The sequence below is a fragment of the Phalacrocorax carbo genome, chromosome Z (genome assembly GCF_963921805.1).
Source record: "Phalacrocorax carbo chromosome Z, bPhaCar2.1, whole genome shotgun sequence".
Taxonomy (NCBI): Eukaryota; Metazoa; Chordata; class Aves; order Suliformes; family Phalacrocoracidae; genus Phalacrocorax; species Phalacrocorax carbo.
Window position 1 is genome coordinate 24037694 of NC_087548.1, and position 21956 is coordinate 24059649.

Consider the following 21956-nt stretch of genomic DNA (forward strand, 5'->3'; position numbering starts at 1 on the left):
CTTTGCTGTCTTTATTTTTCACTAGCATGTGTCTTGAATTCTAAAAATAATTGCATGGTTTAATGATTTCATACTTGGTAAACATTTTGGTGAGTCTTTGGTAGGAAGAAACTTCATGTCCCATTTAAAGTGAAAAAGAAGAAGGGGTAGAAAAAAGGAGGTGTGATCTTTAATGAAAGCTGCAGGAAAGAGTTTCCCCTCTTGAAGGGTCTTCTACATTCTTCAGCATTGCTTCCCTAAAAAATAAAATAAAATTCCTTGAATTTTCCATCTTTCACAGAAGAAAGAAGTAAAATATCATCCCTCATTTATGCCATAAAGTACAAATAACCTCTCCAAGTAATGAAATGAATAATTTCTTTATGTGCTTTGGAGTTAACTATCAAGACCAGTATTTTGGGTCTTCAGCAGCTGTCCTCAGTTTCTTCTGGAAATATCACAGATCCTTGGAAACACAAGTTACTGAAATAGGCCTCCCTGTGTGTTCCTCCTATCAATCTGCAAGCTTGGAAAAAACTCATAAAGTTAATGAGCATTATGCCTAGAGTATTTATTTACCTGTTGGTTAACTAAAGTAACCTCCCCGAATACACTGACCATGAGCAGTGCAGCTCATGAAAAGGCTATGCCTTCGTTGGGTCAAACACCTTTCTCTTCCCTCCCCGTGTAAAATTTCTGTGGCAGTTAGGGATCCTTCACGCAGCTTGGAAGGAAAAAATACAACTACAGGGTAATAGATAGCAACCTGTATTGTTCATTAAATAGTGCATATGTACGGGGCATATTTTATGTCTCCAGGGTGCAAAGTGTTCGCATCTGTTTTGGTTGAATGCCCCTTGTCCTCTATTGACATGAATCTGAGGACAGCTGTTTCCTTTCTCATGTTTGAAAATATTAACCACATTAATTGCACTTTCCTAGAGATGGGTTTCAAAAAAAGTATGAAGCAAAAGAGCTTTAATGGGAGGTGTGCTAGGTGGGAATCTCTGACTTGAGTGAAGAAACCTGCTCTGTCTCTGAGGGCTTGTTCTGCAGAGTATGAAGGAGGCAGCACTCACTTTCTCAGTGGCACTGTGTGGTCGGTAGGCTGTTTGCTTGCTCCCTGCAGAACCCCACAAAGGTTCAGTCTCACAACATGTAATACTTTGCTGTTCTGAATGAGATGGAGAAGCTTTTTGGCAAGGGAGAAAGTAATTTCTAAAATATATACTTGACAGTGATAATAAGAATAAGCCAGACTGAATCAAAATCGAGTCAATTTTAATTTTATGGAATTCAGGAGTTTCAAGTTTCATCATAAAAATACAGTTCAGATCCTGGCATTCGACAGCAGCTGAAGGAAAAAGGGAACAAAAATAATCCTTTGGAAACAAAATGATTGTGATTTGAATCATAATCTTGTCAAAACAAATCTAAAAGAAATATTTTATATGCTTAGTATTCTAACTTGATAGGCATTTTTCCAAAGCATCTATTGCTATGTAAGTTCTGTTTGTAATATACGTAAAATTTTGTTTTATGCCTGACACAAAGTTCTTCAAATGCAATAACTAATGTACAAGGAGCTGCAGTTTATCCAGTTTTTCCATGTTCATCTCAAGTAAGGAAATGAAAGAATATTCAGAAATAGATTTGTCTACATTAAACCATAAAGGATCAAAGTACAATACATGACCTTAGTATTCAGTACCTTTAAACAAATTTGGAACATGTCTGCTTCTGCCCGCTGGACAGCAGCATCATCTTTTGGGGAAAATTAAGCCTGAAATTCCAAACAGGGAGTAATAAAATGCTTCAATCAATTGCAGTCCCAGGAAGAGAGCTGTAGTTTACCTTCATCAGTTAGGTAATTTCTGTTTCTTTGCTGCTTGAGGCTGGAACTTTTGCAGTCTTCCCAAGTTAACATCTTTTCATTTGCAGTATGTCTTCACCCTTTAGTAGTTCAGAGTAGGGTTCCATGTACCGAAGTCCCACAATAGTGCATCTCTGGCATTAGACCCACAGTAAATTCCGCAGAGACAGCAGTCACAGCTGCTTTCCGTTAACTAGGAGCTGCTAGCAACTACTTTATACATCATGGGGAGATCATGTTTCTGTGCCTTTACCCTACAGGCATATGAATTCTCAAGGCAGGGGCAAGTGCCTAAATGTGTAGTGTCATTTTGGCCATTGTGGGGCATCCGGTCTGGCCTTCAGCTCATGCTGGGGAAAGGTGCTTATCTCTCTTAAGTCCTGAGTGATACCTACCAGCCCTTGGCAGTTGTTTTAAATTGGTTAGTGTTTCAAATGGCAGGAGGTGCCTGCGTGTAAGCACAGAAATCCTACCTCACCTCTCTAGTCAGGGAAGTGGCTTTCCTGCAGACCTGGGTGCAGATATTTTTCACTCTCTATGGGGAGTCATTCAGCTGCCTAGGAGGGTGAAGAAATACCCATAAGACTGGTCAGAGAAAACAGCAGGGAAGTGTACCATCTTCACAAGCTGCCCTTTGCTCAAGGGTTTGTGTGTAGGTTTTGCATTGAACAGGGATGGGAGAAAATGTGTAAATATGTTAGGAATAGAAGGCAGTACTCTGACTTACCTGCTAGCAGGAGCGTGCCATCCCCACTCAATTCTTGAGTCCTGTGCTAATGTACTTTTTCTTTTATTCCATTTGCAATTATTTCTAGGTTTTCAACAGTGGCACATCAGGTTTTATTCTATTTAAGAATAATGTTTCTTGCATATTTTTGAAGCCTTTGTGTAATTAAAGAAAATATTGAATTAGCTGCTTGACAGCATGCTCAGCTAAGCAGTAAGCAGTGAAAATACTGCTCATTAAATGTGCTCTACAGTTATTGTGCAAATTTCCTGTGTAGTTCTTTTAGCTAAGTCACTTTCCTGTTCTTTTCCAGTGTTATCCAAGATAAATTTTGTGGTATCATCAACATTTCAGTGGAAGGGCTGCATGATATTATGACCGAAGATCCTGAAACAGGAACTTACAAAGAGTAAGTGGAAAATCTAACGAATTTTTGTGTGTTTAACAGTAGTAGTACTATTTTATATATAGCGTTTTGATTAGAAAAATCTGTAGGCAGATAAGACATGCTTGTGAGAGTTCTGTTTTAACGAAAGCGAATGTTTTAGTAAATAGGAAATTTTTGATCCTAAATAAAAATAATTGTAATGGGGGGAGGGAGAGCTTAAAATGAGAGTCAATATAATTTTCTGTTGTTCATTAAGTTACCTACTAAGTGATGTCTTAAAATGTTCATATCCTTAGATTTGCTTTTTGCTCGCTTTACTATTATATCTAAAATTACAATCCAACAAGCTTGTATGTTGTAGGGTGGTAGCTCAGAGTTTCTCTGCGTGTGACATCTGGACTTTAACCAAGATCTTTTCCTAAATGCCTCAGCCTCATTGAGTGGACATAATGTACAATACTGCACAGCCCTGGGAACTTGAAAACCTACCCCACAAAGGCAATTCTCCCCCTTCAGTGTTCCAGTTCACACACTGGCTGCTACAGGACATACCTCAAAAGCCAGTTTCCAGAGCCAGAAGGAAGAGTTTGTTCATGGCAGGAAGGTGGTGTCAGGGGTGCTTAGAGTGTACTGTCACCCAGCTCCTCGCTCGTTCATCCCCTGCTGACTCCCAGGTTACCGGTGGTATTTCATCAAAGCTGGAAAAGTGAAAAAACACTGAATAATAGGGATTTTTTTTTAGGACAGAGATCTTAATGTTGTTTTTTCTTTGTAATTGTTACATAGTTTTAAAATGGTGAAGAGTTCTAAAACATTAAAAACAGATGCTCTGCAAGATGTCCCTACAGACACTAAATTCTAATAACACTATTTACCAGATGCTAAGATTCATACACTTTTAAACTTTCAGATAATTACCTGGTGGATAGAACAGACTGTATCTGAACTAATTAATTGACTGCTTAAGCAGGTGTTTGCTGGCACTGAAACCAGCTAGCACAGAACAGCCTGCATGCAATCCATTAAGTTTTCCTCCACTTAAAACAGGTGCTACGCACACAGGTGTGCTCTGAGAATGGTCCCCACTCATGATGAGCCTGAACTATGCCCAAGAATTGCTAGAAAAAGTACTTTCCACTCTGCACGCCCCCCAGCTTCCAGTATAGAAGGCGTAACTCCAAAGTCTGGGAATGTGCTTTGTACCTGTGTTCTGTTTACAATTGGAGACAATGTGGCAGAGTCTCTTCTATTTCTAAATATCTTACCTTGCGAGCACTTGTTGAAAAGAGTTCTCACAGAGAAATAAAGAAAACTTTGTCCTAGTTCATTTCATATTTTAAGCCTGAAGGCTTGTAGACTGTGTCACTGTACTTTTCCAAACTGGGCCTTGTTCTTACTTTGTAAAATATAGGTACACTGAACCGAGGACATATTTCTGTTGACATGACATACTGAATGGGCTGTTTGAAAGATTCTAACATTTGTGTTACACATTTCGACATAATCTGAAAGTAAATAAGGTGAGATAATCTGGAGTTGTGTGCACTGTTCTGGCTCTCCAGGTTGAAGAAGAATGATTTAAGCTTGAACTGGTTCAGAAAAAAATTTGTGTACTCCACTGACTGCACTACAGTAGCTAAATATTAGATAGAGACTAAAACAACATGTTTAGCATAGGAAAATCAAGACTGAAACAATACAGAACTGCAGCTGCTAAAGAATGAAGAAGGGGGTAAATGTGCACAAGGAAAACTATACATTAAATTACAGTGTTGTCTTAAGTGTAAGCTGACCATGAATATATTTAAACTGGAAATTTAAACTGGAAACAGTTGTAGTTAGGGCAATGAGATTTTGGAAGAGCCTTTCCAAATACAAATGCAGAGATAAAGGTCTCACCAGATTTTAGAGGGAGTTTTGATCAGGTTATTGTGGTTTAGCCCCAGTCAACAATTAAATACCACACAGTCACTCGCTCACTCCCCCAGCCCCAGTGGGATGGGGGAGAGGTTGGAAGAGCAGAAGTAAGAAAACTCATGGGTTGAGATAAGAACAGTTATTTTTATTTCTATTTCCATTTTTGAGAAGGAAAATAACGAGAGAGGCAAAACCTGAGGCGGGGGTGGATGGGACACAAACAAGTGATGCAACCACTCACAACCAACTGACTGACGCCACCAGTCCCTGAACCACGATTCTGCTTCCCCCAGCCAACTGCCTCACTTAATGTACTGAGCATGTTGTCATATGGTATGGAATATGCCTTTAGCCAGTTTTGATCAGCTGTCCTGGCTGTGCCCACTCCCCTCCCAGCTTGTTGTGTACCTGGCAGAGCATGGGAAACTGGAAAAGTCCTTGACTAGTTTTGTTCCTAAATAGTGCTTACTAAAACATCAGTATGTTATCAACACCATTCTCACACTAAATCCAGAAAACAGAACTGTACCAGCTACAGTGAAGAAAATTAACTCTATCCCAGCCAAAACCATGCAGTATCCACCCCTTATTCCTTACCATTTACGTCATGCTCATGTCCCATACTATCTAATACAACCTCATTAACCTCCACCCCGTTTCCCATCCTTTGATATAATACACATATACTATTTCCTTAGTCTGTGAACCATCGCTGTAAAATGTCCACAAATGTCCACAAAATACCCACTGAGTTCATTCAGTCCATGGCTTTGGGCTTCATCTGTCATAACAGTCTTTCAGGGCAGGAGAGGTGGTGTGTGTGGTGTTGCATTTTTGCATGCAGAAGTCAGCACTTGCTCCATCACCTCTGTACTTCCCTCGGTTTAATCAAAGTTCATTCTTCATTAATTTGGGAGATTCCTACTGTGATACCATTGATATGGCATATAGCTACCAGAAAAGTGATGACATACAATGTTATACCGTTCAGTTCATTGGCTGTTTTCACCCAAAATCAAGTCCCCTTGAGGCATGCACCGGACTCCTCCATCACCCAACAAGTGCACCCAGGTCCTCGAGCAAAAGCAATCCCACGAATGGGTTTGCCTTTGCCGAAGGCAGGAAGAACCCAGACTGTTTTGCCCAGCATACTTTTTACGTGCACTACAGAGACTCTATCCCCTTCCGCAGTATGTAGGATTTCTGACTGGGCAGGGCCAGCTCGGTTGGCAGATCCCCTCGTGTTGACTAACCACGTGGCTTTTGCTAAATGTGTATCCCAGTGCTTGAATGTCCCACCCCCCATTGCTCTCAGTGTAGTTTTTAACAGTCCATTGTATCGTTCAATTTTCCCAGAGGCTGGTGTGTGACAGGGGATGTGATACACCCACTCAATGCCGTGCTCTTTGGCCCAGGTGTCCATGCGGTTATTTCGGCAATGAGTCCCCTTGCCTGACTCAATTCTCTCTGGGGTGCCACGTCGCCACAGGACGTGTTTTTCGAGGCCCAGGATAGTGTTCCGGGCAGTGGCGTGGGGGACAGGATATGTTTCCAGCCAGCCAGTCGTTGTTTCTACCATTGTAAGCACACGGTGTTTGCATTGGCGGGTTTGTGGGAGTGTGATATAGTCAATTTGCCAGGCCTCCCCATATTTATATTTCAGCCATCATCCCCCATACCACAGAGGCTTTACCTGCTTTGCTTGCTTGATTGCAGCGCATGTGTCACATTCGTGGATAGCCTGTGCAATAACGTCCATGGTCAAGTCCACCCCTCGATCACGAGCCCACCTGTATGTTGCATCTCTTCCTTGATGGCCTGAGGTGTCATGGTCCCACCAAGCTAGAAATAATTCACTCTTATGTTGCCAGTCCAGATCCACGTGAGACACTTCAATCTTAGCAGCCTGACCCACCTGACGTTCTTCAGTGGCCTGACTCTTGGGCACGTGAGCATCCAGATGACGTACTTTCACAACCAGGTTCTCTACCTGGGCAGCAATATCTCGCCACAATGTGACGGCCCAGATGGGTTTGCCTCTGCGCTGCCAGTTGCTCTGCTTCCACTGCTGCAGCCAGCCCCACAGGGCATTTGCCACCATCCAGGAGTCAGTATAGAGATAGAGCACTGGCCACTTCCCCCGTTCAGCAATATCTAAAGCCCACTTTCTCATGTCCTTTCCGTGGTCACGCAGGTAAAACCATAGGTGGACTGTGGCGTGTAACTGCTCTCATGAGCAAAGGGGCTCTTTACTCCTAATGGCTGAGATACTGGTCCGTACAGGTAGGGAGTAGGACATATCTTCTTTGAGTTGCTGGACCTCCTGGGACAGTTTCTCCACAACCGAGACAGGGGAGGAAGAGACATGTGCTTCATAATCCCAGTGTCTGTCAGTCACATCCCCCATTGTTGGTGCCTCTTCATCTTTCCAGGACAATATTGCTAATGAGTGTACATGGCATGAAGGTGCACTCTGTACAAACTTACACCACATGGGTCATGTGCACTGGGCTTCATCTGGATCTTTGGGTGACTGTTCATCGTCCAGGTCACCATAAATCACCTCAAGCATAGCTAGTTCCCTCAGGTGCTGGATACCTTTCTCCATGGTTGTCCATTTTCCTGGGTGATATATAACTTCTTCCTTGAAGGGATTCCTTTCTTTTACACTGACAGGAGTAGAGTCGTGTCAAAGCCTGAGGCCTTGTGCCCCTTTTCCAATTGCTTTGCCAATGCCCTCTTCTCCAGAAAGGAATCCCAGTTGTTTGGCTTCCTTCCCCTCTAATTCCAGGCTACTGGCCCCATTATCACAGCTTTGGAGCAGCCAGCTAATGTGCTCACCTGAACGACGGCCAAAATCTTTTTGAGTATGTCGCAACTCACTCAAGGATAGGGATCAGGTGGTTTCTGTCTTGTTTATGAGCACTTCCTCCTGTTCTCATGATGGGCCTGCTCTTAGAATCATAAAATCATAGAATATTAATTTTGGAAAAGCCCTCTAGGATCATCAAGTCGAACCATCAACCCAACACTACCTTGTCTCCTAAACCATGCCCTGAAGTGCCATGGCTACACGTCTTTTAATACCTCCAGGGATTCATCATCCCTTTCTAAACAAGTTGACGTCCGCTTCCAAGATTTCTTCTTGTGATGGGGGCAACTGATAACTGGCACGGGTTAATTCTCTGATTCAGCTGCAGTGCCTGTCGTGGGGGTTTGAGTAGCCACAGTGCTTGTCCTGAGGGTTTGAGTGGCCGCAGTGCCTGTCACTTTGCCTTTGATCCAGAGACCTTCTCTTCCCCTTGGGAGCACTGAATACTTTTGAACAGGGCTCAGTACACATGGGCCAGGCCCCAGCACATTGCAGTGATCTGTGTCTCTCTGGAGTCCCCAGCATAGCAACATACTTTCTCCAAATATTGTACTAGTTTTTCAGGATTCTGCACTTGTTCAGGGGTGAAGTCCCAAAACACTGGAGGTGCCCACTGCCCCAGGTATTTGCCCATGCTATCCCACATGCCCTGCCGCTCATACGTATCAAGCCTTGGGGCACATTGCTGGATGATATTCTTAAATTGCTTATTAACCTTAGACAACACGGAAACAGTATTTCCAAGAAATACCAATATATCTGTCTTAACTACCCAAGGATGTTCATGATACAGAAAAGTTATTGTAATGAAGGAGGAAACATGATACAAGAAGGTGGCTAAGGTGCATTCTGTACTTCTTCCATAAAAAAAACCTCTCAGAGGAGGATGTACAATTCCTAAATGTTTCCAGGAGGTGGTGCCCAAAGTACAGTAACAGCTTCAGTACAAAACGCAAATACCAGATAATGCTCCAGGCTAGTGTTTGAATAACAAACCTACTAGGCACGACATTGCTAATCACTGCAGAGCACAGCAAAATATAAAATCAACCCCAGTCTTCAACATGTACAGCAAAAGCGAGAGCATGGTGCAGATCAAATAAACTAACACTGAGAACAGATTAGTCATTGCTGTGACCAGCAATTGTTATTATCTCAAACCCTTCGTGCCCCATGTTAGGCGCCAAAAAGGAGTGTCGTGGTTTAGCCCCAGCCAGCAGCTAAGCACCACGCAGCCGCTCACTCACTCCCCACACCCCTGTGGGATGGGGGAGAGAATCAGAAGGGTCAAAGTAAGAAAACCCGTGGGTTGAGATAAGAACAGTTTAATAATTAAAATAATAATTATTATGATAATGACAATAATGATAAGAAGAAGAAGAAAAGGCAAAGAACAAGGTGGGGGGATGGAGGGGAAGAGGTGGGGAGGCAAAACCTGGGGGAAAAATAAGCCAAGTGATGCAACCACTCACCACCTGCTGATTGATGCCACCAGTCCCCGAGCTGCGATCTCTGCCCCCCCAGCCAACTCCCCCAGTTAACATACTGAGCATTATGTCATATGATATGGAATATGCCTTTGGCCAATTTGAATCGGCTCTCTTAGCTGTGCCCCCTCCCCTCCCGGTGTCTTGTGCACCCGGCAAAGCATGAGAAACTGGAAAAGTCCTTGACTAGTACAAGCGCTACCCAGCAACAACTAAAACATCGGTGTGTTATCAACATTATTCTCATTCTAAATCCAAAGCACAACACTATGCCAGCTGCAGTGAAGAAAATTAACTCTATCCCAGCTAAAACAGTGACAGTTATGAAAATTATTACACAGTGCCCTGGCTTACAATAAAAAGAGATTATACTCAGCCAGGTTTCCTAGCGCTTATGTTTCAAATGGTAGTGATAATTACAAGAAAGCTTTACAGAAGTCAGATCTCCTGGGAAGGGGAGCATTCCATTGCTCTTGTCTTATCTCAATATTATTCACAGTCTTACCATTTTCATAATCATCTTTTTTTTTATTCCCTCTTCTAGTTTTTTTAATTACTCTTTGTGGTACCTAAAATTTATCAAGGTCTGATAAGTTAGTTCAATCTTGTATTTTGTCAATCCACATATTTTTGTCTCCTTTTTTCTTTAATAAACTGAGTTGTGAGAGATGATGCCATTTATGAGGAGAGGAGACAGGAGATTTGCTGTATTATTTTGAAATAGCTAATCTTTCTGTTGGAAATGGCTTCTGTGTTAGTATTTGACCCTTCTACCATGCTGTTTAGCAAGTGTTTCATATAACTCTAAACACATGTTAATAGAAAACTAAATATATAAACAGAGTAAGTGTGAACATTTTCACATAAAATCACAACTCTTCTTTGTATTACTAACTTTAAAACAAGTTATTTAACTTCGCTGTCAGAACCTTTCACCTGCTAGTGGAATGCAGCAATTAAAATGCACAGTAGTACAGGGCTGAAAATGAGTGATAATGTAATACGTGGATTATGTGTCTTTCCTAGCACCTTTACCTAGCACCTGGTGTCAAGTTGTTGTCACCTGATTGATTTTTAAATCCTTTTGTTTTTTAAAGCAGATTTTATAGGAAAAATTTGGTAAAGTGGTGGAATATTTTATGTATCTTTCAACATGGGAATGTAAAGTGAATGGAGAGCATGTTTGCTGTAGGATAGCTTTTACCAATGTCTTTATAAAGTCCATTCAAACTGTTTCAAGGGACAGAAAAACATCTGGGATTTACACTAATTTTTTTTTTCACATTTTCTGGTTTTATACTTAACTACAAAAATACTAGTTAAAACGTAGCTGTTAATTTTGTGTATTGGTACCTATCAGTTGAGGGTGGATCAAAACAAAAAATAAGGCACTTAAAAGCTTTGCTTTACCTGCCTAGAAAAAACTAAATAAATGACTGCAGAATATAACTAATTTCTGTCCACCTAAGACATTACTGTTCAGTGTCTTGCAGATTTTAGTGTCTAGAACCAACAGCAGTGACCACATTAGTTTTCAGGTCCTCTTGTTAAAGATCTCACAGGAAAGCATGAATGCAATGAGAAATCTTTGCTAGTTCTGCATGTATGCCACATTGATTTTCATGTTGATAGCATACAGATTGCTTGTGTAGCACTTCCTTGGAAAGATTGGGAAATTCTAGTTAGGAACAGTAGGTTTTTCTATATTAATTTTTATAAACCCACATAGTCTGTTTTGTATATGCAGAAATGCATTTTTAAGCCAAAACTTGGGACAAAATATGGAGGATAACTGAGATTGTTACATGGGTGTAGGTGACACGGAACATGCATTCAGCCTTCTTTAGATTCACTGTTCTCTGAAAAAAATGGTGTTGTAACAGATTGCCTGACTTTCATCAAACTCCCTCATATCTGTCCTGTGTTTTTAAAGGTGCTTTAAAATAATTTTTAGTGATAATGTACGTTGAAATTATCTCCTAAAATACTTTGAAACTATATTCCCATTCTTAGCTGCATGATGATATCTCATTTTGAAGAGCCCAAAGTTACAGAAGATGAGGAACCTCCCACAGAACAAGACAAAAGAAAAAAAATTGTAAGTTTTAATCAGTTCTATAATTGAATAACAGATCTAATGTGATTCACTTGCGTCAGACTAAATTCTTTGCCTTTGGAATTGGTTTGTCTATTGTTCTTGGAAAATCTCTTGAATCAAAAAAGCAAAATGCTTTGATGACAAACTGTGCAGCCACAATACTTCTGCTTCTGCTTTCCTTTTGACTCTGGGAAAATGTTGCCAAAATAAACAGCTTTTCACAAAATCTGGACATTATAATACTAAGATACTACAAAAAAGGGTTTTTTTAAAAATGCAGGGAGACAAAGCTTACTGAAATGTCATGGCAGGCCAAAATTCACATATGTGAAACAATCTTTCTTATATTGGATTATGTGTTTTACCTGAACAGCTATTGAACCATATGCTTGCATAGAACCTTTTTCTAATATAAAGTACTCTTAATAAGGACTATTGATTTAGGTGAAGATATCTGGATTAGGTACCATGCAATTGTGCTATTTTTGTCTAACCTTATCTGTGAATGTTTCATAATTTAACTTATTTCTATAAGAATTCAGGGAAACTGGTTCCTCACATGGAAAACTGCAGTGTACAAATGCTGTGGAATAAAAGAGAGTCTGAACTGCTTGTCATTGAGTAACTACAAAATGTAGAACTGGGTGATCGAGTAGATATGTGTAGCCCTGTTGTGCATTTGCTGTAACTGACCTATATGTATCCAAAAGAATACTTGTGGACAGTGTTTTTTTAGGACTTTATTTCTTCTTGTAGGAGTGGAAGAGAATTTGGATGGCTTTTGATAGTTTGTTTTAATTTGTTTGGGTTTTTTTTAAGCCACTGGATGCTTTTAGTTTATTAGGCTTTTCTTCTAAATACTAATCAATATATGGTTCCTTTTTTAAAAAAAATAAATGCCAGGAGAACTCTTGTGTATTTTTCTGCTATTGGTAATGCCTTAAGAGAAATTCCTAGTGTCTTGCAACTTGTAATTTAAACAAAACACAGAAATATTATTTTCTATGGTCCTTAAAAACATATTAGATAGTTCTATAATTCAGTTACTCTTAAAAGCATCTCTACACTCTGTTAAATTTGGTTAAATTTTCTTCTAGCTTGTGGGATTAAATTCTATGTGCTTGTTACGGAATGATAATTTTTATTCTTAGTGGCTTTGGATAATCTCTTGACATATCTTTATCAATAGGGATAGATGTATCTATATATCAACAGGGAGAGAGATACGTTTTGTTTGTTAATCAGATTAAGAAAACATAAACTGAATTTAAACCTACAGTCCTTTCTATTAATATAGTTAAATTTTATTTCTTGGTGGCTGGCTAAAGTTCTAATAACTACCTTGCAGAAATTCCCTTAATTTTGCAGTTACAGGTTGACTTTAGTAGTTTGGATAAGTATTCAGGAATTTAGACTTGTTAGATTTGCTGTGGACTACCTTCAGTGTAGATATATTAGGCAAAATGAAAAGCAGGGCACATTGGTTTATGACCTTGATCATTCTTCCCTCCTAAATGATACAATGCACCAGTATAATGTTGATGAACACAGTCATAGTGATGGAACTCCTCAGGGGTCACATGCAATACAGAGTCAATGGCCTTTTGAGTAAAGAGAAATGGCTGTGCCTTTGTAAGGAGGAGCCAGAACTGATAAGGTCACGGCAATGCAGGTTTTGATTTACATGGGAAATATATCTTCCCTTGCATGTCAGTTTCCTTTTTTCTGTAAGGAATTGCCTGTGATTTGTTCCTGAGCTGTTCTTTACCATTCAGCTTAAACACCTTTCCAGCTTTTGTTTCCTTGGAAGGTTTACACAGAATAAATTGTCATACATGAACATCGAATCTTCATTTTTGTTTCTGATCTCATAATCTAGACATAACTATTTCCACGGTTACTGGAAATAACCTAATAATTCCTAAGCATGATGAAAAGCCTTTGTTTTTCTCCTTTTAATCCTCTTTTGTAAGAACAGCTGTCAGTTTCACTCTTTCCCATATTTAGCTGATGATTTCTGATACATTTCAGACTTGAGCCTTCTATACTGTCGTTTTTTCATCTAACTTTAGTATTCACTGTGTTCTTATTCCTTTCTATGCAATTTCTCACAGCTGTTAAAGCTGTTAAAGTGAACTGTAGTTGTTATGAATATCTGCTATAAATTCATTCTGAATCCCAGCTGAAATTTGTCGGTATAAATTCTTGTGGATGGTGGAGAAATTGAGACTTTCCATTTTTCATGCCTGTTCATTTCAAAATTATACAGGTCATTTCGGTACGTCAATAGTAGTAGAAGTGTCAAATAGTAATCAGGATTGTTAATCATGGCTTTGAAAGCACAAGCTAGCATTTTATTTGAAAAACTGGATTAAAAACAGAACGTCACCTGGGCCCATTCCTAACCACCTGTACTGGAAGTTTCTTCCTCTCTGTAGGAGCCTCAGCGCACACACTCAATTCATGTGACATTTAGAACAACTGCAGTAGCAGGTACCTCTGGTGAAATAAAAGTGGGAACAAATACTTGAAGTGAGAACAGGAAAATCAAGAACAACCTAAAGGGAATCTGCAATTTATTTAAGAAAGTTTCTAGTCTCCTGTCCCACTTCATTCGTGCAAGAGGTTCCTACCATTTTATATATTCCATTGCTGAATCAGCAGCTTGTATCAGGGCTTAGATCTTAAACCTCATAAAACAAAAATGAAAAGATAAATGTGATTCTTTTTCAAAATAATAATGCTTTGCAACTTTTAAGGCCATTAATAGGAGGAAAAAGATGGACTGGCATGTTCCATGGTAAGTATCACTTCCTGATGTTGGAACAGGGTCTAGATATTTTTCTTTGTTCTATCCCTTTATCCTGTCATTGGTACCTCCATTTATTATTACGCATAGCTCAAAATTATTAAAGAGAGTTTCAGCTAGAACAGTGCTTTATAAGTTTATGATAATTTTATGTAATCAACATTTCCAGATACTGCTATATTTTAGTCTCATTGCAAATACATTGAGGAAAATGTACACAGGTGGAGAGTGATTCATGACCTTGCACTGTACATAGTGTATAGACTTCAGGTGACTTATTTTTGAGTGCCCTTAATGTATTTTTTAAGAACTCCAATATCATTGTTTAAAAATGGGAGTAAAGCTTTTTCAACTCTTTATTTGAAACTGTGGAGAGAAAAATGAAGTATTTTCCAATAAAAATCCATATGATTTAAACTTGAATCATCCATGCAGGTACATGTTTTAGAAGATGCTTGTATGTAAACATAGAAGGCTACAAAGTTTTTTTATTTTACCCAAGTTTGGGAAGAAACTACATGAATTGTGATTTTATATCTTCAGGAAAATAAATAAATAAGTTGCAGTGTAATAAGCCAAATGATGACATTGTATGTGTTTGTGTGATTTACTGAAAGTAATACTTTTCCTTCGTTGTTTGGGGTATAATTTCTCCATATACATTTAATCTACAAATTAGCCACAGGTCTAATGTAAGTCCCACTGAAATCCGTTAAAAAGTTTAGATATTAGGAGCCTTTCATGTCATTTGGCTCCATTTTATAATCACTGTTAAACATAAAGGATACATTCCCTCCTTAAATTATCTTTCCTGTCTTTCCCAGAGCATCACAGTCATGAGATACTAACCAAAACTTCATGGTAAATATGTGTAATTTTATGTCCACCATTCTTCCTCCCTCTTTAGTATCAATGTATCCATACGTAAACTGAAGAGAGTATCTCAAGTTCTGGAAATCTTTTCAACAATTTAATTCAGATACCACCAGCACACTTTTTTGAGTTGTATTAGAATTTAATTTATTGATTTTTTTACTGTAGTGTTGTCACTACAGATGTTGAGGAAAGAGATCCATCTAACAAGTACTGGTTCAAACAACTGATAATTCTGCAGAATGCCATTGATGCTGGCAGGTAGAGCTTGAAGGGGTGGGAAATGTTGTCCTGTAAAACTTCCGTACTGCTTTTCTGATTCAAACTGCTGTTTGCAGCCAGTGAGGTGGAAGATTTGTTTCTTTGGTCCAGTCCCATGTTGGCACCTGTGTCCAGTTTCAAGACCAATTTGTAAAGTAAATAGATTCTAAAGCTAGTCAAATCAGGTTTTCGCTGAGCAGCGTAAAGCACATTTCAATGATGTGTATTTCCTCGCCAAACTTGTGTTTCCTGTCTGTAGCTGTTCTAAGAAGCTGTTGGAATTTTCTAGGAATTTTTATTTCTATGGGAAAACACATGTGTTTTTCTCTTATCAGAATCAGGAGCATTTCAATTAAAAAAACCTCTGGCCACACACCTAGGAACTCAGCATACATATTTACTTTCAAAAATATGGTCCCTCACCCAGTGTTTACAGACTAAGTAGCCAGTATTAATATTTATATGGTTGTGTTCCGTGCTGGACTGATGATGGATGCTTAGCGCTTAGCAAGCTGGGAACTCAACTTTCAAAAGGGTGATTTTTCCTCCAAAAAGCAAATAGAATAATCTGAAAACATCTTATGGGTCTTCTCTTAAACCAGATACTATTTTAATTTTGTCATAATGAAAATACAGTGAATAAAGAACAGTGCTTACAGTTCATCCAAACTTATGATTTTGCTTGTTTGTTCAGCTAAGACTGCAGCTGATTGTCTAATACTGTTGACAAATTATACCAAGCTATTTAATTTGTTTTGTTAGTTCTGAATACAAGTTCCAATAACATAGAGTGAAAGGAAAGCAAATTTATTATTGTTGCAGGACACACTTTAATTTACTTGAAATATTTTTGACAAGACTATCTGAATGAAATCAAATTAGTGTATTAACTGCTTAATTAAGTCTGAAGACTCTTAAGTCCCGTTTGGCTTACAGATGTTAGATGCTGCTTCTAGGAGCAAGCATTAATCATACCACAAAGGTCCCTAGTGGCTTCCAGTGCTGCTGCTTTGAACTGTGAGGGATGGGTTTATGCTTGTTTCAATAAACTAAGCAGCATTTTGTACAATTTCGCATTTATCCTGACAGATCATGCGTTGTTAAATCTGCACCAGCAGTGTTTCAGTTACTTTCCTATGTAATGGAAAGACTACATATAAAGTCAACTAGCCTCACTGAAGTTTTATGAAAAAGAAAATGTGGAATTATAATACTTCTAAAATCGAAGTATTGAGGTTCTGAAGTTGCAGTGCATACAGTAGCCTATTCCTGTAACTCCCAGCATTGTGCAAATCTGGCAGCTCCATTAGAAATAAAAAATATTAACTTTGAATTCTGTAATATATTAAGTTTTGTAATCTTCTTCACTGTGATTGTTTTTCAAGATTAATTACTTTTCAGTGGTATTGCAGGGGTGATTCAGAAGATTATTTGGAAACCCATCATCACCTGCTGTAAGGCAGGTGGTAGAGGGTTAGCACCTGTAAGAGATGCTAGAGAGCATCTCTATAATTATTATTGTAAGAGATGGTAGAGATAGCTCAGACTTGAATTTCCAGCAAGCTTTGCAAATAAGCAAGGGTTCAAACCCTTTATATTCAAAACAATACAGCACTTGTGTCCAGAGTTTGCAAACTGCCATTGGGCTGCTAGAACAGCATTTCACTCATACATGTATTCTAGTAGCTTGTTAAAATTGGAGAAAAAATTGGACTGAAGTGGAGGCTTGTTAGTGAATGTTGACATATGATTTGAGAGGTTTGTTTACCATTGACTTAAGTCTGGTTTTCTTTATTTCCACATAAATATGAGAAAAAGCTTCTTTCCTGTGAGGGTGACAGAGCAGTGGCACAGGCTGCCCAGGGAGGCTGTGGAGTCTCCTTCTCTGGAGACATTCATACCCCGCCTGGACACAGTTCTGTCCCCCCTGCTCTAGGTGTGCCTGCTCAAGAAGGGGGGTTGGACAAGATGATCTCCAGAGGTCCCTTCCAACCCCTGCCATTCTGTGATTCTGTGATTATTTTTTTTTTTTTAATTTCTTTTTTTTAAAATTGTGTCAGGAGAATAAACTTTGTAATATGAAATTGCTGATTACATGATTTTGTCTTGGTAGAGTAGAAAGAAAAATTACCTGAAATGGATATTTTAAGGCAAATTATTCTTACTTCCCATTCTAATTCTGAGTACTTTAACCTAACCAAGGATTTATGGTAGGGTCACATAAGTCATGCATTTAACTAAATATGTAGGGTAATTGGTTTGTGAGCTAAAAGGTTGTTAAAGGATGTCTTTTTGGCGGTGATTCCCGAAGTGACTTTGTAATGCATGCCATTCATCTAACTTCTGCTCTGTCAGGGTCACGAGGATGAGATTCCTTGTCTATGGCAATTTTAATACCTGTTTTTCTGTGCAGAATTTCCTTCAATGATTTTATACATAACTGTTTAGAGCTATGAACTTCCTGAGACTAACTAATTAGAAATGTGTTATATGTCCCAAATTACGATTGTTGGTTAACAGATGTATTCAAGTTATTCAGAAAATGGTAGATTCTTTGCTTGGCAAGACAGGGTTTTTTATTTTACCTTGTAGATTGTGCTAACACTGTTAAAAAAAAAGAGGTAACTAACCTTGGCAAAAGAGCGTAATGTTAGGAATAAATAATAAGAAGATTGTATCTTGCCTTTGAAATGTAGAATAGCTGGATAGCAGAAAATGCTGAAGGATCGAAGACTAAAAGGTAGTGTTAGGCATACTGAAGGAATGATTAAGAGATTAACAATATGAAAGGTGAGGTGACCGAGTAAGAAAGAAGAACTTGCAAGCATTTGTGGAAGAGGCTTAAAATCTGCCTGCTTTTTCACAGGTGTTGTTCCTAAGAAGTAAGACTAACTTTTCTTTTGTGGTAATTACAGGGGTTTTAGATGTTTTACTCTGTCTTATATTTATGTGGCTCTTTCAATGAGTATTTCCCCCTGTTTTAGCTATAATATTGTTCAATAAAGAAGGAAATAATCTTAAGGTTCAATGTCTTCCACTGCATATTAAAATTCAAATATTCCTTTTTTTGTACCATGCCAAAAGAGCAGTTGTGCAAGTTTAATATGCCTCATTTCTTTGGAAATAATAGTATAGCAGGGTATTATGAGCTCAGAAGTCTCCTGTTTCAGTGAACTCTGAGAGCTAGCATTATATTTTGTTTCCTGACCTTCTAGTGTAAATAGTAGTGTTGTTAGGTTTTGATACTAAGATGAACAGATCACAGGTCTGCAGCAATTACATGTTTATTTCAACATCCTACTTCTTTATGATGTGGCAGCCTTCAGGTGCCCCCACCTCTGGTGCCCTTTGATCCAGCCTGGTGGACTGAGGGACAAGTGCTGCATAACTATCTCTGTCCTTAGCCTGCCCACACCGGTCTTCTGATATTGAAATTAAAAATAGGTCCTCTGTCAGTGTAGCCCCTTCATTTATCACTTTTTGCTTTCATTAAGAAGCAGTTAACACGTGGAACACTGTCTCTCCCTGCCCAGAAGAAAACTGTATAATCCAGCTGTACTGATGAGGCTGTATAGGTACTACTTCTGAAGTGTGTCTATTCTTTATGCGTACGTAAAGTTTATTTTAGCTGTTGTTTGTCATATAATCTAAACTAGTTCAAATTTTTCAGTGTTCTGTTTCGTTGCTAACAAAATATAACTGACCACAGTTCGTGCCATCTCTAAAGTGCTTGTCATGGTAACATCTGATGTATTTTTTAGGAGTTATGGGAAACTCATTAGGCAGTGATTAACAAAGCAGCGATGAAAATGTTTTATCTTACAGAAGGGTGAAATCTTACAGCAGACTGGGTCCAGGGTATGGGAGTGTTTCAAATAGTTTTAAACTGATGTTTACTTTTGATAATAGTTAATTTGATCTTTGCTTTACAGGAATTTTTCCTCGTGTTTCTTAATTAAATACAAAGAAAAGCAGATTTCTTTCTTGAGCTTAGGTTATAAAAGAGATGAGTAAGTTGCAGAGTATTTTGTAGTGCATCGTTACATATTCTTCTCTTACATGTTTTCCACAGCTTGCACTGAAGGACCCTGTACACACCCTGTCACTGCAGCAGTTCATCTATGAGAAGCTAAAGGCACAGCAGGAGATACTGGGAGAACAAGGTTTTCAGGCACTTATGGAAACCGTGGATACAGAAATAGTTGCACAGCTACAAGAATTTTTGCAAGGCTTCTAGATGAGCAGAAACAAGATTTTTTATGTCTGATTTCCCTATCAAAAAAATATGAAAGAACTCTAGCCTTCCATCGTGTATGGAAGAGCCTACTGAAGGCTGAAAATAATTTGTGTTAAAAAATAAGTTCCTGTTATTGCTGTTAAACTAACTTTGGTACTGCTTTATGTTATTGTTTCATAATCTGCCTAGAGTTTTATCATCAAAGTAACGCTTCCATGATTCCTAACATGGTACTTGCTGTTGTAGATAGTACCATTTTTTTGGTACCATTACTGGCTTTTTCACAAAAACCCAGTAGTTTTTCACTGATTCACAACCCTATGTCATAAACTGAGTTGTCTGAAGGAACTTAATAATGTATATTAATTAAAAGTGTCTATTAATCTCGCAGCATAATTCAGTATCTGGAGCTGTTTGTCTTGATATTGTGTACCTACAACTTTCTCCCCTTCCTATTACCATTTCTTGACTGTACAGTCAACCATATAAGCACAGTTAGGAAAGCAGTAAGACTGAGCAGAAATATCTTTTCATGAGAAAAGATAATTCCCATTTGAATGGTCTCAGAGGAAAAGAAACTTAAGATTGCAATGCTTAAACTGTATTTGAAGAGGTGTTAAAGTATATCAAGGTATATCTCTGTCTGAAGATACGGGGTTTCATTTTTATCACGAATTTTATTTTGTATTATGAAAAAGATCTTGCTTTCTTGAGTTCCTTCTGTCTCACTGTTAGCTGTTGTAATACAGAGAAACTCACCAGAGCTAGATAAGTAATTAATTCCAATTAATTCTTGGCTGTACCTGGACTACTCTAGAATTGTTGTTCAGTATCTCAATTCTTTGCTTTCTTCATCAAAGACATATCATCAGGATACTTCATAATTGTTACTGAAAAGTTTGAGCCCAGATGTTCACAGCTGAAATAATTATTGGCAAATATGAGGCTCACTTTGAGTTTTCATTATTTATTAGTCACCCGGACAGCTGCAGGAATGACAGGCTAATGTTGCTCCTTTCTATGTGCCTTTCTCTTTCATACCTTGGGAGCAAGAGGGGGGAGAGATGGCTCTTTTCCATTTTGAGATTTTCCTTTCAAGTTCTGATCTTCCACCTTCAAAGTTGAAATGAACTTTGTTTGGTTCACTAAGGGATGATTGAGCTATTAAGACAGTATGACAGCATGTCATTTTCTCAGTCTTCTACCAAGATCAATTCTCACAAGAGTTTTGCCTGGTTATGTTTGGTATTTGCAAGGGAAGGAACACAGTGTGCTAATGGTCCCTTTCAGCTGTGAACTACAATTACTAGAACCTGGCACCATTTGACTGAAATTGCATTCGTTGCATAGTTAATCTGCAGAGACCCTCAGCTTTTGGTTCAGGGTCAAACTAGCACACATCTGGTCAGCCTTGCTAGCTTTGACCTTGCACAGCATGACTGCATGGTGTACAGGAAAACCTAAGGCTGGGAAGCAATACTTTTCTATCACCATTCAGTAAAATCACTTGGGCAGAGCCAAATTGTGCTCCCTGATGTTTCGAAGGGAGGAAGGTCCTACCTACTGTAGTCCAGCCCTGGCCAAAAGGCTGGTCTCTGCATTTCTGCTGCGTGGCCAAGCTTCCAATCTCCCTGTGCAGCACCTTGTGGTCAGGCAAACCTGTCAGCACAACTGCACTCAGCTGAGCCAGACCTGCCTGCCTGCATCATTCTCTGAGGTATTCAAGCCCCCATTACCTCATGTGATGGAGTGTTAATTGCAATTTATTTTAGTGCATGGTAACTAATGTTGGCACAGACTCTGTCAGGAATGATGGACATACTTTTGGCTAATAATGGCATGATAACATTGTGATTAACTTTCTGAGTAATGTTTCTGAATAAGTGTCTGTATTAATTTTCATATGTGTTAGGGAACAAGTTAAATTTGTCACTAGGTGTTTAGCTTTTCATCCGGGAAGATTTTACTCCAAGGTTTGGACTTTATATGGAAACAATTATCATCACCTTAGCTGCTTATATGACAACCACTGTCAGTTAGCACACTGCAAAACAAGTGTCCATCTATGGTATAGTACTGAGAAAGTGGAGAAATTTTGGCTTAAAACAGCAGAAAAACTCTAGATAGTATCCTTATATATTCAATGCTTATATATAGGATTAAATTTTCACTGGAAGGTTGTGGATTAGAACTGCAGCAAGCTTTAGCCCTTTTTTTGGTTGTTGTTGAAATTTCTGACTTTAGCCTGTTGGGGAAGAAGGGAAACAGAATACAACAAAATGCCTTACACCAAAGCAGAAAAATATAGTTTCTGAAATTCTCATGAGGAAGGGTCTTTGATCCTGTTGCCCTTTAAGCTTTGTTTTTCAAGGCAAAAATTTGGGATTTTTTTTTTTCTACAGCACAATTAATTTTATTCAGTTTACTTTTCAGAA

At 38.7% G+C, this 21956-nt stretch overlaps 1 protein-coding gene across 5 annotated transcripts in view; it reads left to right on the forward strand.

Moving 5' to 3' along the window:
• IPO11 (importin 11) overlaps positions 1 to 21712 on the forward strand; it is an 88682-nt gene extending 66970 nt beyond the window's left edge. For 2 of the 5 annotated variants that reach the window (XM_064438735.1, XM_064438736.1), the window contains 3 exons: positions 2893 to 2988; positions 11257 to 11341; positions 19357 to 21712. In XM_064438735.1, the coding sequence (XP_064294805.1) occupies positions 2893 to 2988; positions 11257 to 11341; positions 19357 to 19521 (346 nt within the window). In that variant the 3' untranslated portion in view covers positions 19522 to 21712. Of the gene's footprint in view, positions 1 to 2892; positions 2989 to 3328; positions 4323 to 11256; positions 11342 to 19356 lie in introns of those variants that run through there. The other 3 variants (XM_064438738.1, XM_064438740.1, XM_064438739.1) reach the window with 3 other exon arrangements.
• The last annotated feature ends 244 nt before the right edge of the window (positions 21713 to 21956 follow it).